The following is a 15,605-nucleotide window of genomic DNA, read 5'->3' as shown; positions in this document are numbered from 1 at the left end:
ATATGGACCTAACTGTATATATATAAAGTACAAAAGAAATGTGTCATCTTTAACTTTAGACCTCTTAGAGACCTTCTTCAGAATTACAGTAGTTTTGGCTAGAGGTGTCCAAACTTTTACATGCCAGTGCAACTATTGCACACATTCTTATAGGTAAAAAGGATTGATACTATAATTTATCAAAAAGGGAAAAAAGAGGAAAAACTTTTTTAGAGCTTGCAACGTTTCTCCTGGGATTACATTGATTTGGAAGTTGAATCCAAATGGTTGGGAAAGCACGTCAAGTGTGAAAATGTAGGCATATGTTTTAGAAATGTCAAGTGTGAAAATGTAGGCATGAGCTTTAGATAATGTGGCATATCTATTAAGTTCTAATTATATTGACAGTCTTTTTTAAATGCAATATGAACCAATGGTTGTGTAAATATGGGAAATTACATGTGACTAATGAATATCTACGATAAGAACATCCGTTATAGCCTGTTCCAACTGTACCAACGCATTTTATGTGCATGACAAGTGCATTACCATCATATGTTGGCTGTTAGACCAGGAGTCTTTTCATCACCTTCTGTTTTCTATTTGTTTCAAATAGTTAATAAAAGTAAACCATAATTCACAATAATAGGTGCCATATTTTAGTTTTGAACAACTTTAAATTTGTAACGAGCCAAAGTAATGTTGTTTGATTAATGTAATAATACTAATTATAATAATAATACAATGCCGGCAAATTTTTTTTTACAAGTCCATCAAAGCCACAAAATCTTAACATTCAAATTTTTTATTGTGGATATTTTGTTACGATAAGTATTTTGTCATGTCACACTTACATTACCCTTACTGGCAACTAAGACAGTTTTGCTATTAGACAGTTTTTGATTATCTGCCCCATTGTGGACTCTTTTAAGATAAATATAAACAATACAATATGTACAATATTACTTGAATTTGCATATAACTAGCAAAGCAAAAAAATAATTTGTTTTACCTTTTGGCAGATTTTGGCTGTAGCTATAGTAGTGATATGCTCTGGTAGGCAGTGGCAGGGCTGCAGAAATGAGGCAACACACAGGCTTAGGGTATGTGTCCACGTTCAGGATTGCATCAGGATTTACCTTGCATAAAATCCTGACCAAATCTGCACCTGAGGTCACTGGCAGGTCACTTGCGTTGTCCTTGCGTTTTTTCTGCAGTGTAAGGACATGCTACGTTCTTAAAAGATGCGCGGCATATGCGTTTTTGCGGGTATGCCGCATGCGTCTTTTAATGCATAGTGGATACAGGATTTCAGAAAAACACAAACGTACTCCAGCTTGGGGAACCACTGGTCTCAGACTCACCCTTGCATGAGACGGGCTTAACTAAGCAGCTGCCTGGTCAGCGGCATCTGCCAGGTGCCATTCCCAGGGTTGCTATGAGTCTTGTCGCAAACCTTTGCAGCATCGGTAATCTAACAAAAAAAACCATTTCAGGCTATCTCCAGCCTAGCTCCTCTCACCCTGCACACAGACCATCTGTCAAACAACAACCTCCATTACATAGACCATCACCACACCCACAGCTGAAGTACCTATAACATGGGCTGATCTAGTGATTGTTACATCACTGCAGGACCTCAACCTTAGGGAAATCCAGCCCAAATCTTATCCTGCTGGGAGAAATATATCTTCCGTCCAGCACTACACCTTTCACTGCACCACAAACCTCCCCCTTTGTTCAACCCTATGGGGATGGACACATGGCATACAGTGGACTCTGGACAGGGCATCGTGTCATCTGCCTGCTCGATGTTCTACTGAAAATTAGAAATTTTGCAGGGACAGAAACCACCTGGTAACTCGCGCTTTACTCTCCTTAGCTTGACTCATCCACTTAAGAGGGGATCTGTCACCAAGCAAAATGTTCTCCCCAGCAGATAATAGCGAAGAGACTCAAGGGCCCACTTAATGACCAGGCACTCTCTATCCACAATACTGTACCTGGTTTCTGCTGGGGTAAACTTCCGGCTCAGGAAACTAACGGTATGCTCTTACCTGTCAACCTCTTGAGACAGCTCTGCACCACGACCTATCTCAGAGGCATCGGTCTGCTTAATTTGAAATTTCTCTTTTGAAATTGGGTGTAACCAGAACTGGTGTACCACACAGTACTGATTTTAACTTAACAAAGGCCTCCTCTATCTTTCCATGGATTAAGCAAATTAATATGTTAAACCTGCTCTTGCTTCCTCCGTCCTGGTTGGTGTACCTTGTAGTCTACCTGCCCCACCTTTTATAGGGTCCCTGCCACCTTGCAAGAAATTTGCTATCCACTTTAGTCACAAGTACCAACACCCGATCCCCAGGGCTAAAGGTTCTTACCTGAGCTTCCCGGTTATAGACCCGACTCTGAGACCATTTTGCTGCCTCCCTATGTTCCCAGACCAATGGTAGGACTGTATCCATTCTTTCCTGCATTTTTGCAACATGTTCTTTCACATTCTTGTGTGGGGTTGGTTGGTTCTCCCAAGCCTCTTTGGCTATAGTAAGCCCTGGGGATGTCTGCCATACAATAGTTCAAAGGGCGAGAACCCCGTAGATGCCTGGGGCACCTCCCGGACTGCAAACAACAAATATGGCAGTAAGAGATCCCAATCCTTCCCATCTTCGGAAACTGCTTTTTCTTAGCATGCTCTTTAGTGTCTTTTAGAACTTTTCTACCAGACCATCTGTTTGGGGATGATAGACTGATGTGCGCAACTGTTTAACATTTAACAAGCGGCAGAGTTCTTTCATCATTTTTGACTTAACCCCTTAAGCCCCGAGGGTGGTTTGCACGTTAATGACCGGGCCAATTTTTACAATTCTGACCACTGTCCCTTTATGAGGTTATAACTCTGGAACGCTTCAACGGATCTTGGCGATTCTGACATTGTTTTCTCGTGACATATTGTACTTCATTTTAGTGGTAACACTTATTTGATATAACTTGCGTTTATTTGTGAAAAAAACGGAAATTTGGCGAAAATTTAGAAAATTTCGCAATTTTCCAACTTTAAATTTTTATGCCCTTAAATCACAGAGATATGTCACGCAAAATACTTAATAAGTAACATTTTCCACATGTCTACTTTACATCAGCACAATTTTGGAAACAAAATTTTTTTTTGTTAGGGAGTTATAAGGGTTAAAATTGACCAGCAATTTCTCATTTTTACAACACCATTTTATTTTAGGGACCACATTTCATTTGAAGTCATTTTGAGGGGTCTATATGATAGAAAATACCCAAGTGTGACACCATTCTAAAAACTGCACCCCTCAAGGTGCTCAAAACCACATTCAAGAAGTTTATTAACCCTTCAGGGTTTTCACAGGAATTTTTGGAATGTTTAAATAAAAATGAATATTTAACTTTTTTTCACACAAAATTTATTTCAGCTCCAATTTGTTTTATTTTACCAAGGGTAACAGGATAAAATGGATGCCAAACGTTGTTGTACAATCTGTACTGAGTACGCTGATACCCCATATGTGGGGGTAAACCACTGTTTGGGCGCATGGCAGAGCTCGGAAGGAAAGGAGCGCCATTTGACTTTTCAATGCAAAATTGACAGGAATTGAGATGGGATGCCATGTTGCGTTTGGAGAGCCCCTCATGTGCCTAAACATTGAAACCCCCCACAAGTGACACCATTTTGGAAAGTAGCCACCCTAAGGAACTTATCTAGATGTGTGGTGACCACTTTGACCCACCAATTGCTTCACAGAAGTTTATAATGCAGAGCCGTAAAAATAAAAAATCTTATTTTTTCACAAAAATGATTTTTCGCCCCCAATTTTTTATTTTCCCAAGGGTAAGAGAAGAAATTAGACCACAAAAGTTGTTGTGCAATTTGTCCTGAGTGCGACGATACCCCATATGTGGGGGTAAACCACTTTTTGGGCACATAGCAGAGCTCGGAAGGGAAGGAGCGCCATTTGACTTTTCAATGCAAAATTGACTGGAATTAAGATGGGACGCCATGTTGGTTTGGAGAGCCCCTGATGTGCCTAAACATTAAAACCCCCCACAAGTGACACCATTTTGGAAACTAGACCCCCTAAGGAACTTATCTAGATGTGTTTTGAGAGCTTTGAACCCCCAAGTGTTTCACTGCAGTTTATAACGCAGAGCCGTTAAAATAATTTTTTTTCGCAAAAATTATTTTTTAGCCCCCAGTTTTGTATTTTCACAAGGGTAACAGAATAAATTGGACCCCAAAAGTTGTTGTCCAATTTGTCCTGAGTACGCTGATACCCAATATGTGGGGGGGAACCACTGTTTGGGCGCATGGCAGAGCTCGGAAGGGAAGGAGCGCCATTTGGAATGCAGACTTAGATGGATTGGTCTGCAGGAGTCACGTTGCATTTGCAGAGCCCCTGATGTACCCAAACAGTACAAACCCCCCACAAGTGACCCCATATTAGAAACTAGACCTCCCAAGGAACTTATCTAGATGTGTTGTGAGAACTCTGAACCCCTAAGTGTTTCACTACAGTTTATAACGCAGAGCCGTGAAAATAAAAATTCTTTTTTTTTTTCACAAAAATGATTTTTTAGCCCCCAGCTTTGTATTTTTACAAGGGTAACAGAATAAATTGGACCCCAAAAGTTGTTGTCCAATTTGTCCTGAGTACGCTGATACCCCACATGTGGGGGGGAACCACTGTTTGGGCACATGGCAGAGCTCGGAAGGGAAGGAGCGCCATTTGGAATGCAGACTTAGATGGATTGGTCTGCAGGCGTCACGTTGCATTTGCAGAGCCCCTGATGTACCCAAACAGTACAAACCCCCCACAAGTGACCTCATATTGGAAACTAGACCTCCCACGGAACTTATCTAGATGTGTTGTGAAAACTTTGAACCCCCAAGTGTTTCACTACAGATGACAACGCAGAGCCGTGAAAATAAAAAATCCTTTTTTTTCCCACAAAAATGATTTTTAGTCCCCCAAATTTTTATTTTCCCAAGGATAACAAGAGAACTTGGACCTAAAAAGTTGTTGTCCAATTTGTCTCGAGTACGATGATACCCCATATGTTGGGGTAAACCCCTGTTTGGGCGCACGGGAGAGCTCGGAAGTGAAGGAGCACTGTTTTACTTTTTCAATGCAGAATTGGCTGGAATTGAGATCGGACGCCATGTCGCGTTTGGACAGCCCCTGATGTGCCTAAACAGTGGAAACCCCCCAATTATAAATGAAACCCTAATCCAATGCACCCCTAACCCTAATCCCAACTGTAACCCTAACCACACACCTAACCCTGACACACCCCTAATTCTAATCCCAACCCTAATCCCAACCGTAAATGTAATCCAAACCCTAACCCTAGCCCTAACCCTAACCCTAGCCTTAACCCTAATGGGAAAATAGAATACATTTTTTTTAATTTTATTATTTTTCCCTAAGGCTAGGTTCACATTGCGCAATGTCTTTTTAGGTGTCGTGTTTAGTGGTCGCGTTAACGTCCCCGCTCTGGAAGATCGGGGATCGGACCTCGGGCGCGCCGCGGACGCTGCAAGCAGCGTCCAAGGCGCACCACAAAAGAACGGCACCTTGCTAGCGCGAGCCGAAAATGGCACGCTCTAGCGATGCGCTACACCCGAAAATCACATTGCTGTCAATGGGTGTGCTAACGGACCCGTTGCACGGCGTTAATTGTGACATTTTCGCCGTGCAACGCTGTCCGTTAGCGTTAACCCATTAACGCAATGTGAACCTAGCCTAACTAAGGGGGTGATGAAGGGGGGTTTGATTTACTTTTATAGCGTTTTTTATATCGGATTTTTATAATTGGCAGCCGTCACACACTAAAAGACGCTTTTTATAGCAAAAAAGTTTTTGCGTCTCCACATTTTGAGACCTATAATTTTTCCATATTTTGGTCCACAGAGTCATGTGAGGTCTTGTTTTTTGCGGGACGAGTTGACGTTTTTATCGGTAACATTTTCGGACATGTGACAGTTTTTGATCGCTTTTTATTCCGATTTTTTGTGAGGCAGAATGACCAAAAACCAGCTATTCATGAATTTCTTTTGGGGGAGGCGTTTATACCGTTCCACGTTTGGTAAAATTGATGAAGCAGTTTTATTCTTCGGGTCAGTACGATTACAGCGATACCTCATTTATATCATTTTTTTATGTTTTGGCGCTTTTATACGATAAAAGCTATTTTATAGAAAAAATAATTATTTTGGCATCGCTTTATTCTGAGGACTATAACTTTTTTATTTTTTGGTTATGATGCTATATGGTGGCTCGTTTTTTGCGGGACAAGATTACGTTTTCAGAGGTATCATGGTTATTTATATCCGTCTTTTTTATCGCGTGTTATTCCACTTTTTGTTCAGCGTTATGATAATAAAGCGTTGTTTTTTGGCTCGTTTTTTTTTTTCTCTTACGGTGTTCACTGAAGGGGTTAACTAGTGGGCCAGTTTTATAGGTCGGGTCGTTACGGACGCGGCGATACTAAATATGTGTACTTTTATTGTTTTTTGTTTTTTTTTTAGATAAAGAAATGAATTTATGGGAATAATATTTTTTTTTTCTTCTTTATTTAGGAATTTTTTTTTTTTTTTTTTACACGTGTGGAAATTTTTTTTTTCTACTTTTTCACTTTGTCCCAGGGGGGGACATCACAGATCGCCGATCTTACAGTTTGCACAGCACTCTGTAAGATCGGCGATCTCATTCATCGCTGCAGCGTTACCAAGTGCCTGCAGGCGACCCGGAAGTGCTCCCTGCAGGACCCGGATGCAGCCCCGCGGCCATTTTGGATCCGGGGACTGCAGGGAGAAGACGCTCGGTACACGGTGAGTACATCACCGTGTACCGATCGTCTCAGCAAAGCCCGCAGGGAGCCCCCTCCCTGCGCGATGCTTCCTGCACCGCCGGCACACCGTGATCATCTTTGATCGCGGTGTGCCGGGGGTTAATGTGCCGGGAGCGGTCCGTAACCGCTCCTGGCACATAGTGCCGGATGTCAGCTGCGATAGGCAGCTGACACCCGGCCGCGATCGGCCACGCTCCCCCCGTGAGCGCGGCCGATCGCATATGACATACTATCCCGTCACTGGGAATTAAGTCCCAGGTCACCTGGACGGGATAGTACGTCATATGGGATTAAGGGGTTAAATTGGGTTCATTGGTCTGTTAAAATCTCTTGAGGAATCCCCACCCGAGAAAATCTACCCTTCAGTTCTTTTGCTATGAGCTTAGCTGACGTGTGGCATAGCGGAACAGCCTCAGGATACCAGGTGGCATAATCTAGAACTATCAGGATGTGTTGGTGTCCCCCAAGTCTTCCACCTCTCCGGCCAATACTTCTAGAGGAGAACTTTCCCCTCCACAAAAGGCGATGTTACCCTTACCGCCAGCAGTTCTTCTTCTGGGCCACAGGTTCATGCCCCACTTCTGGAGAATGTAACCTGGTTGCCACTGGTGCCGGCAGTTGTTTACTGGGTGGGACAACTGTTGGCCAAAGTATGGAAAATAAAGAAAAGTCTCTTCCAAGTATCAACTCATAATGTAAATTAATCACAACCCCTACCTCGTGGCACCGCCTCCCGTTGGCATGTTTATCACCACTAGTGCGGTAGGATAGTCTTTTAAGTCCCCATGTATACACAACACCCCAACTTTCCGACCAGTGAACTCTCTGGTTTGTACCAGGCTGGCTCGTACCATGGTCACAAGACTCCCTGAGTCCAGTAGGGCCACACCCGGGGTGCCCTCCACATCAACCTTACACAAATGTCCCATATTGGGTCCCTCCAGGGTGCCAGTTGCACAAATCAGTTTGGCATAATGGTATTGGCGGTACCCAAAGTTTGTGTCCATGGGCTCAGTCAGGTGGGGGCAATCAGCTCTCATATGGCCTGGCTCCTGGCACCGCCAGCAGACTATGGGGCCCCTTTCTTCCCCAGACAAGTATTTAGCAGCATTCCTGGGCTCTGCTCGCTGGCTGAGCCAGGGGTGGAGACTTAGGGAACCTTCCTGTCGTCTTATGGGTAGTCACTCCCTGGAGCTCTTTGGCATCCCCATATCATTCTATCAGGTCCATCATCTGGAGCGCATTAGTAGGGGATGCCTGCCCGACCTATGATTGGAGGGAGTGGGGCAAAGCCCTCCAAAATTTATGAGTCACTATGTGGTCCAGCATGGCCGTGGAAGACAGTACCTCAGGCTGCAACCACTTTTGGAATAAGTGCAAAAGATTATAATACTGGGACCAAGCCTGCTTGGAAGGGTGAAACTGCCACTGGTGTACCCGCTGGGTCCGGACTAGCACATTCACCCCAATATGTGCCAGTATCTCACCATTGACGATCGTGTAGTCCTCCCTCTGCTCAGGAGGCATGTTATGACATGCTTTCATAGGTCCTGCAGCCAGTAACGGAGTGTTGATTTCATCCCATTGGTCCCTGGCTAGTCTATCCCTGTCAGCCTGTCTCTTGAACATCTCCAGATACTTCTCGACATCATCAGATTTCTCCATTTTGGGGATCGCTGTATGAACCGCTTTCTGGACATCATGGATTCCCCGTGAAGTTCCTATTGTCTGCGATGCCATGATATGTTGTATCAACAGCTGGTTGGTTTTCTGCTGCTGTTGATTAAATATACGCTGCTGTTACGTAGCTTCTTGCTGCTGTTGCGTAGCCTGCTGCTGCTCTCATGACCTCCTGCTGCTGCTGCTTAGCCTGCTGCTGTCGCATGGCCTCCATAACCACTTTTATCGTGGCCTCCATTTCTGAAGAGTTCTTGGGTCTGCACCACTCTTTCACCCAGGACATAAGCTGGAGTCCAGAGCAAAAATAAGCAAAAAACTGCCATGCCTCACTGCGTCAGCCCGCATTCAAGCCACCAATATGTAGGGATTTGCTCTGGTACAGAATGGCAGGGCCGCAGTAATGAGGTAACACACAGGCTTAGAGTCCAAACTTCAGTGGTTTATTAACACTTTAAACAATATGTGGCAGAAAGTAAGAAAAGCACAAATGTACTCCAGCTTGGAGAACCACTTGTCTCAGACTCACCCTTGCACAGGACAGGATTAACTAAGCGGCTGCCTGGTCAGCGGCATCTTCCAGGTGCCATTCCCAGGGTTGCTATGAGTCTTGTCACAAACCTTTGCATGTATGATCCAACAAAAAAAAAACATTTCAGGCTAACTCCAGCCTAGTTCCTCACACCCTGCACATGGACCATGTGCCAAACAGCAATCTCCATTACATAGACCATCACCACACCCACAGGTGTGGTACATATCACATGAGCTAATAACGTGATCGTGACATCACTGCAGGTCCTCAACCTTAGGGAAAATTCAACCCAAATCTTATCTTGCTGGGAGAAATATATCTTCCATCCAGCACTACACCTTTCACTGCAACACACTGCTTACTCTTTAGTGGTTCATAATGTAAATTTGAATACACAGACAAGTCTTAAAGCATTTGTCCAGTCCTCTAGCAAACCTTTTTTAAATACTATATTCCCCAATATAAAAAACCCCAGATACTTCATGTTCTGGCACTGGACTATGTTAGCGTCAGGTTTCCCAGAGACCACGTGACATTGTTATTCCAGTGAGCACTGCATCCAATAAGTGGTTGCTAATAGGCTGCAATCTCACAATCACCACATTTGGACATCTGAGGTGAAGTATGAGTGAAACAGCCTATTAGTGCCCAGTGCCCACCGATTCACTGTGCATGCTTAAAAATGTCACGCAAGCCCTGGGAGACCCGGTACCAACATAACTGGAACAGCGCCGAAAACTGGAAGTATCTGTTATTTTTATTTATATGTGGGACTATAGTATTTAAGATGGAGTTGTTTGCATAGTGGACAGCCCTTTTAACCCCTTTCTGACATGGGACGTACTATCCCGTCGAGGTGGGGTGGGCCCCCATGACCACGGACGGGATAGTACGTCCAGCGCGATCGGCGGCGCTCACGGGGGGAGCGCCGCCGATCGCGGCCGGGTGTCAGCTGTTTATCGCAGCTGACATCCGGCACTATGTGCCAGGAGCGGTCACGGACCGCCCCCGGCACATTAACCCCTGGCACACCGCGATCAAAGATGATCGTGATGTGCCGGCGGTATAGGGAAGCTTCCCGCAGGGAGGGGGCTCCCTGCGGGCTTCCCTGAGCCCACCGCAGCAACGCGATGTGATCGCGTTGCTGCGAGGGTCTCACCTCCCTCCCTGCTTCCTCCAGCCCCGGATCCAAGATGGCCGCGGATCCGGGTCCTGCAGGGAGGGAGGTGGCTTCACAGAGCCTGCTCAGAGCAGGCACTGTGAAGGCTGCAGCGCTGCATGTCAGATCAGTGATCTGACAGAGTGCTGTGCACACTGTCAGATCACTGATCTGTGATGTCCCCCCCTGGGACAATGTAAAAAAGTTAAAAAAAAATTTTCAAAATGTGTAAAAAAAAATAAAAAAAAATATTCCTAAATAATGAAAAAAATATATATATATTATTCCCCTAAATACATTTCTTTATCTAAATAAAAAAAAAACAATAAAAGTACACATATTTAGTATCGCCGCGTCCGTAACGGCCCGACCTATAAAACTGGCCCACTAGTTAACCCCTTCAGTAAACACCGTAAGAAAAAAAAAAAAAACGAGGCAAAAAACAACGCTTTATTATCATACCGCCGAACAAAAAGTGGAATAACACGCGATCAAAAAGACAGATATAAATAACCATGATACCGCTGAAAGCGTCATCTTGTCCCGCAAAAAAACGAGCCGCCATACAGCATCATCAGCAAAAAAAAAAAAAGTTATAGTCCTGAGAATAAAGCGATGCAAAAATAATTATTTTTTCTATAAAATAGTTTTTATCGTATAAAAGCGCCAAAACATAAAAAAATGATATAAATGAGGTGTCGCTGTAATCATACTGACCCGAAAAATAAAACTGCTTTATCAATTTTACCAAACGCGGAACGGTATAAACGCCTCCCCCAAAAGAAATTCATGAATAGCTGGTTTTTGGTCATTCTGCCTCTCAAAAATCGGAATAAAAAGCGATCAAAAAATGTAACGTGCCCGAAAATGTTACCAATAAAAACGTGAACTCGTCCCGCAAAAAACAAGACCTCACATGACTCTGTGAACCAAAATATGGAAAAATTATAGCTCTCAAAATGTGGTAACGCAAAAAAATGTCTTTCAGTGTGTGACGGCTGCCAATCATAAAAATCCGCTAAAAAACCCGCTATAAAAGTAAATCAAACCCCCCTTCATCACCCCCTTAGTTAGGGAAAAATTAAAAAAATTTATTTATTTCCATTTTTCCATTAGGGCTAGGGTTAGGGCTAGGGTTAGGGCTAGGGTTAGGGTTTGGGCTAGGGTTAGGGTTAGGGTTTGGGCTAGGGTTAGGGCTAGGGTTAGGGCTAGGGTTAGAGCTAGGGTTAGGGCTAGGGTTAGGGCTAGGGTTAGGGCTAGGGTTAGGGTTAGGGTTAGGGTTAGGGCTAGGGTTAGGGCTAGGGTTAGGGCTAGGGTTAAGGCTACAGTTAGGGTTGGGGCTAAAGTTAGGGTTAGGGCTATGGTTAGGGCTAGGGTTAGGGCTAGGGTTAGGGCTAGGGTTAGGGCTACAGTTTGGGTTGGGGCTAAAGTTAGGGTTGGGGCTAGGGTTAAGGCTACAGTTAGGGTTGGGGCTCAAGTTACGGTTAGGGTTTAGATTACATTTACAGTTGGGAATAGGGTTGGGATTAGGGTTAGGTGTGTGTCAGGGTTAGAGGTGTGGTTAGGGTTACTGTTGGGATTAGGGTTAGGGGTGTGTTTGGATTAGGGTTTCAGTTATAATTGGGGGGTTTCCACTGTTTAGGCACATCAGGGGCTCTCCAAACGCGACATGGCGTCCGATCTCAATTCCAGCCAATTCTAAAACAGTGCTCCTTCCCTTCCGAGCTCTCCCGTGTGCCCAAACAGGGGTTTACCCCAACATATGGGGTATCATCGTACTCAGGACAAATTGGACAACAAATTTTCGGGTCAAATTTCTCCTCTTACCCTCGGGAAAATACAAAACTGGGGGCTAAAAAATAATTTTTGGGGGAAAGATTTGTTTTTTCAATTTTCACGGCTCTGCGTTACAAACTGTAGTGAAACACTTGGGGGTTCAAAGCTCTCACAACACATCTAGATGAGTTCCTTAGGGGGTCTAGTTTCCAAAATGGTGTCACTTGTGGGGGGTTTCTACTGTTTCGGTACATTAGGGGCTCTGCAAATGCAATGTGACACCTGCAGACCATTCCATCTAAGCCTGCATTCCAAATGGAGCTCCTTCCCTTCCGAGCCCTCCCATGCGCCCAAACAGTGGTTCCCCCCCACATATGGGGTATCAGGGCACTCAGAACAAATTGGACAACAAATTTTGGGGTCCAATTTCTCCTGTTACCCTCGGGAAAATACAAAACTGGGGGCTAAAAAATAATTTTTGTGGGAAAAAATTTTTCTTTTATTTTTACGGCTCTCCATTATAAACTTCTGTGAAGCCCTTGGTGGGTCAAAGTGCTCACCACACATGTAGATAAGTTCCTTAGGGGGTCTACTTTCCAAAATGGTGTCACTTGTGGGGGGTTTCTACTGTTTAGGTACATTAGGGGCTCTGCAAACGCAATGTGACACCTGCAGACCATTCCATCTAAGTCTGCATTCAAATGGCACTACTTCCCTTCCGAACCCTCCCATGCGCCCAAACAGTGGTTCCCCCCACATATGGTGTATCATCGCACTCAGGACAAATTGGGCAACAAATTTTGGGGTCCACTTTCTCCTGTTACCCTCGGGAAAATACAAAACTGTGGGCTAAAAAAATAATTTTTGTGAGAAAATTTTTTTTTGTTTTATTTTTACGGCTCTGCATTATAAACTTCTGTGAAGCACTTGGTGGGTCAAAGTGCTCACCACACCTCTAGATAAGTTCCTTAGGGGGTCTACTTTCCAAAATGGTGTCACTTGTGGGGGGTTTCAATGTTTAGGCACATCAGTGGCTCTCCAAACGCAACATGGCGTCCCATCTCAATTCCTGTCAATTTTGCATTGAAAAGTCAAACGGCGCTCCTTCCCTTCCGAGCTCTCCCATCCGCCCAAACAGTGGTTTACCCCCACATATGGGGTATCAGCGTACTCAGGACAAATTGTACAACAACTTTTGGGGTCCAATTTCTTCTCTTACCCTTGGGAAAATAAAAAATTGGGGGCGGAAAGTTAATTTTTGTGAAAAAATATGATTTTTTATTTTTACGGTTCTACATTATAAACTTCTGTGAAGCACTTGGTGGGTCAAAGTGCTCACCACACATCTAGATAAGTTCCTTAAGGGGTCTACTTTCCAAAATTGTGTCACTTGTGGGGGGTTTCAATGTTTAGGCACATCAGGGGCTCTCCAAACGCAACATGGCGTCCCATCTCAATTCCTGTCAATTTTGCATTGAAAAGTCAAACGGCGCTCCTTCCCTTCCGAGCTCTCCCATCCGCCCAAACAGTGGTTTACCCCCACATATGGGGTATCAGCGTACTCTGGACAAATTGTATAACAACTTTTGGGGTCCAATTTCTTCTCTTACCCTTGGGAAAATAAAAAATTGGGGGCGGAAAGTTAATTTTTGTGAAAAAAAATGTGATTTTTTATTTTTACGGTTCTACATTATAAACTTCTGTGAAGCACTTGGTGGGTCAAAGTGCTCACCACACATCTAGATAAGTTCCTTAAGGGGTCTATTTTCCAAAATGGTGTCACTTGTGGGGTGTTTCAATGTTTAGGCACATCAGGGTCTCTCCAAACGAAACATGGCGTCCCATCTCAATTCCAGTCAATTTTGCATTGAAAAGTCAAATGGCGCTCCTTCGCTTCCGAGCTCTGCCATGCGCCCAAACAGTGGTTTACCCCCACATGTGGGGTATTGTCGTGCTCAGGATAAATTGTACAACAATGCTTGGGGTCTATTTTCTCCTGTTACCCTTGGTAAAATTAAACAAATTGGAGCTGAATTAAATTTTTTGTGAAAAAAAGTTAAATGTTCATTTTTATTTAAACATTCAAAAAATTCCTGTGAAGCACCAGAAGGGTTAATAAACTTCTTGAATATGGTTTTGAGCACCTTGAGGGGTGTAGTTTTTAGAATGGTGTCACACTTGGGTATTTTCTATCATATAGACCCCTCAAAATGACTTCAAATGAGATGTGGTCCCTAAAAAAAAATGGTGTTGTAGAAATGAGAAATTGCTGGTCAACTTTTAACCCTTATAACTCCCTAACAAAAAAAATTTTGGTTCCAAAATTGTGCTGATGTAAAGTAGACATGTGGGAAATGTTACTTATTAAGTATTTTGTGTGACATATCTCTGTGATTTAATTGCATAAAAATTCAAAGTTGGAAAATTGCGAAATTTTCATAATTTTCGCCAAATTTCCGTTTTTTTCACAAACACAGGTACTATCAAAGAATTTTTACCATTGTCATGAAGTACAATATGTCACGAGAAAACAATGTCAGAATCACTGGGATCCGTTGAAGCGTTCCAGAGTTATAACCTCACAAAGGGACAGTGGTCAGAATTGTAAAAATTGGCCCGGTCATTAACGTGCCAACCACCCTTGGGGGTAAAGGGGTTAAAGTAAGCAACACAGACAGTAAAGAAGGAAATTGGAACACCGGAATAGTATGGCAATTGCTTGAAGTAAACAGTAAACTTAAACTTAAAGGGTAACATTTAAAGAAATATTTCTCCCATGTCATTATGACATGTCAGGAGTTTTAATCAATAAAAGTCTTGGTTCTAGGACCCAACCAAGCACTGATTTGGAGTGGTAGAAGTGATCAGCTGTGATTGGGGCATTTTATGACATATTTGCGCTGTTCTTGAGCCGAGCGGCTGACTCTTGGTTTGTATTGAGTGAATAATTGAATCATTTTGACCTTGAGGGAACAGAGAAATATTGTAATCTACTATTATTTGAATAAGGCTTGAAGATGTGTATGATACATTTATACTTTTTGGTTTACAAGATCAGTCAAATTTCAATGTTGCATAGATTTAGAAACAAGAGAATAAAAAGATTCTATTTTGAAAGTTAAGTTCTTTTTTATTATTATGTTTTAAATAGCATTTCAAAGACAGAAGATGGAGGTATTTTAGGTATACGATGGATTTATCCAATTCATGGAATTCCAGAAGCTCAGCCATCAACCTCAGCTCCAGGTATTTTCCATAATACCTAAAGATTATGCACAAGAATCCCTTCATTTTCAGTTAGCACTATGACTTTTTTGTCTTTCTCTGGTATACCAATAATTTGTAAATGATAATCGTTTTGACTGAATTTACAATTGCAGTTTTCTGTGTACAACATAACAACGATTTGTGATTTCTAATTAATTTGATGTCTCAGAAAGTAGTAATATGGTATCATGTTGTGTGTCTGTGTGTGGTGTCTAAAAGTATAAAAGGTGAGAGCTTTTTTCAGTTTTATTGGGCTTGATGTCTTGATTATTTTTTGAGGGAAGCAATCTCCTGCTGGTTTCACACTTTGCAATCACCTGTGAGCAATTTAAT

At 43.1% G+C, this 15,605-nt stretch overlaps 1 protein-coding gene across 1 annotated transcript in view; it reads left to right on the top strand.

Moving 5' to 3' along the window:
• Positions 1–15,605, top strand: part of CFAP47 (cilia and flagella associated protein 47) — an 874,184-nt gene that overhangs the window by 784,718 nt on the left and 73,861 nt on the right. Inside the window, exon 60 of the mRNA XM_069757658.1 lies at positions 15,157–15,251. Coding sequence (XP_069613759.1) covers positions 15,157–15,251 — 95 coding nt within the window. The remainder of the gene's footprint in view (positions 1–15,156; positions 15,252–15,605) is intronic.

Source organism: Ranitomeya imitator, chromosome 3, assembly GCF_032444005.1.
Source record: "Ranitomeya imitator isolate aRanImi1 chromosome 3, aRanImi1.pri, whole genome shotgun sequence".
In the NCBI taxonomy this organism is placed as follows: domain Eukaryota; kingdom Metazoa; phylum Chordata; class Amphibia; order Anura; family Dendrobatidae; genus Ranitomeya; species Ranitomeya imitator.
This window is presented reverse-complemented; position numbering and strand designations above follow the sequence as displayed.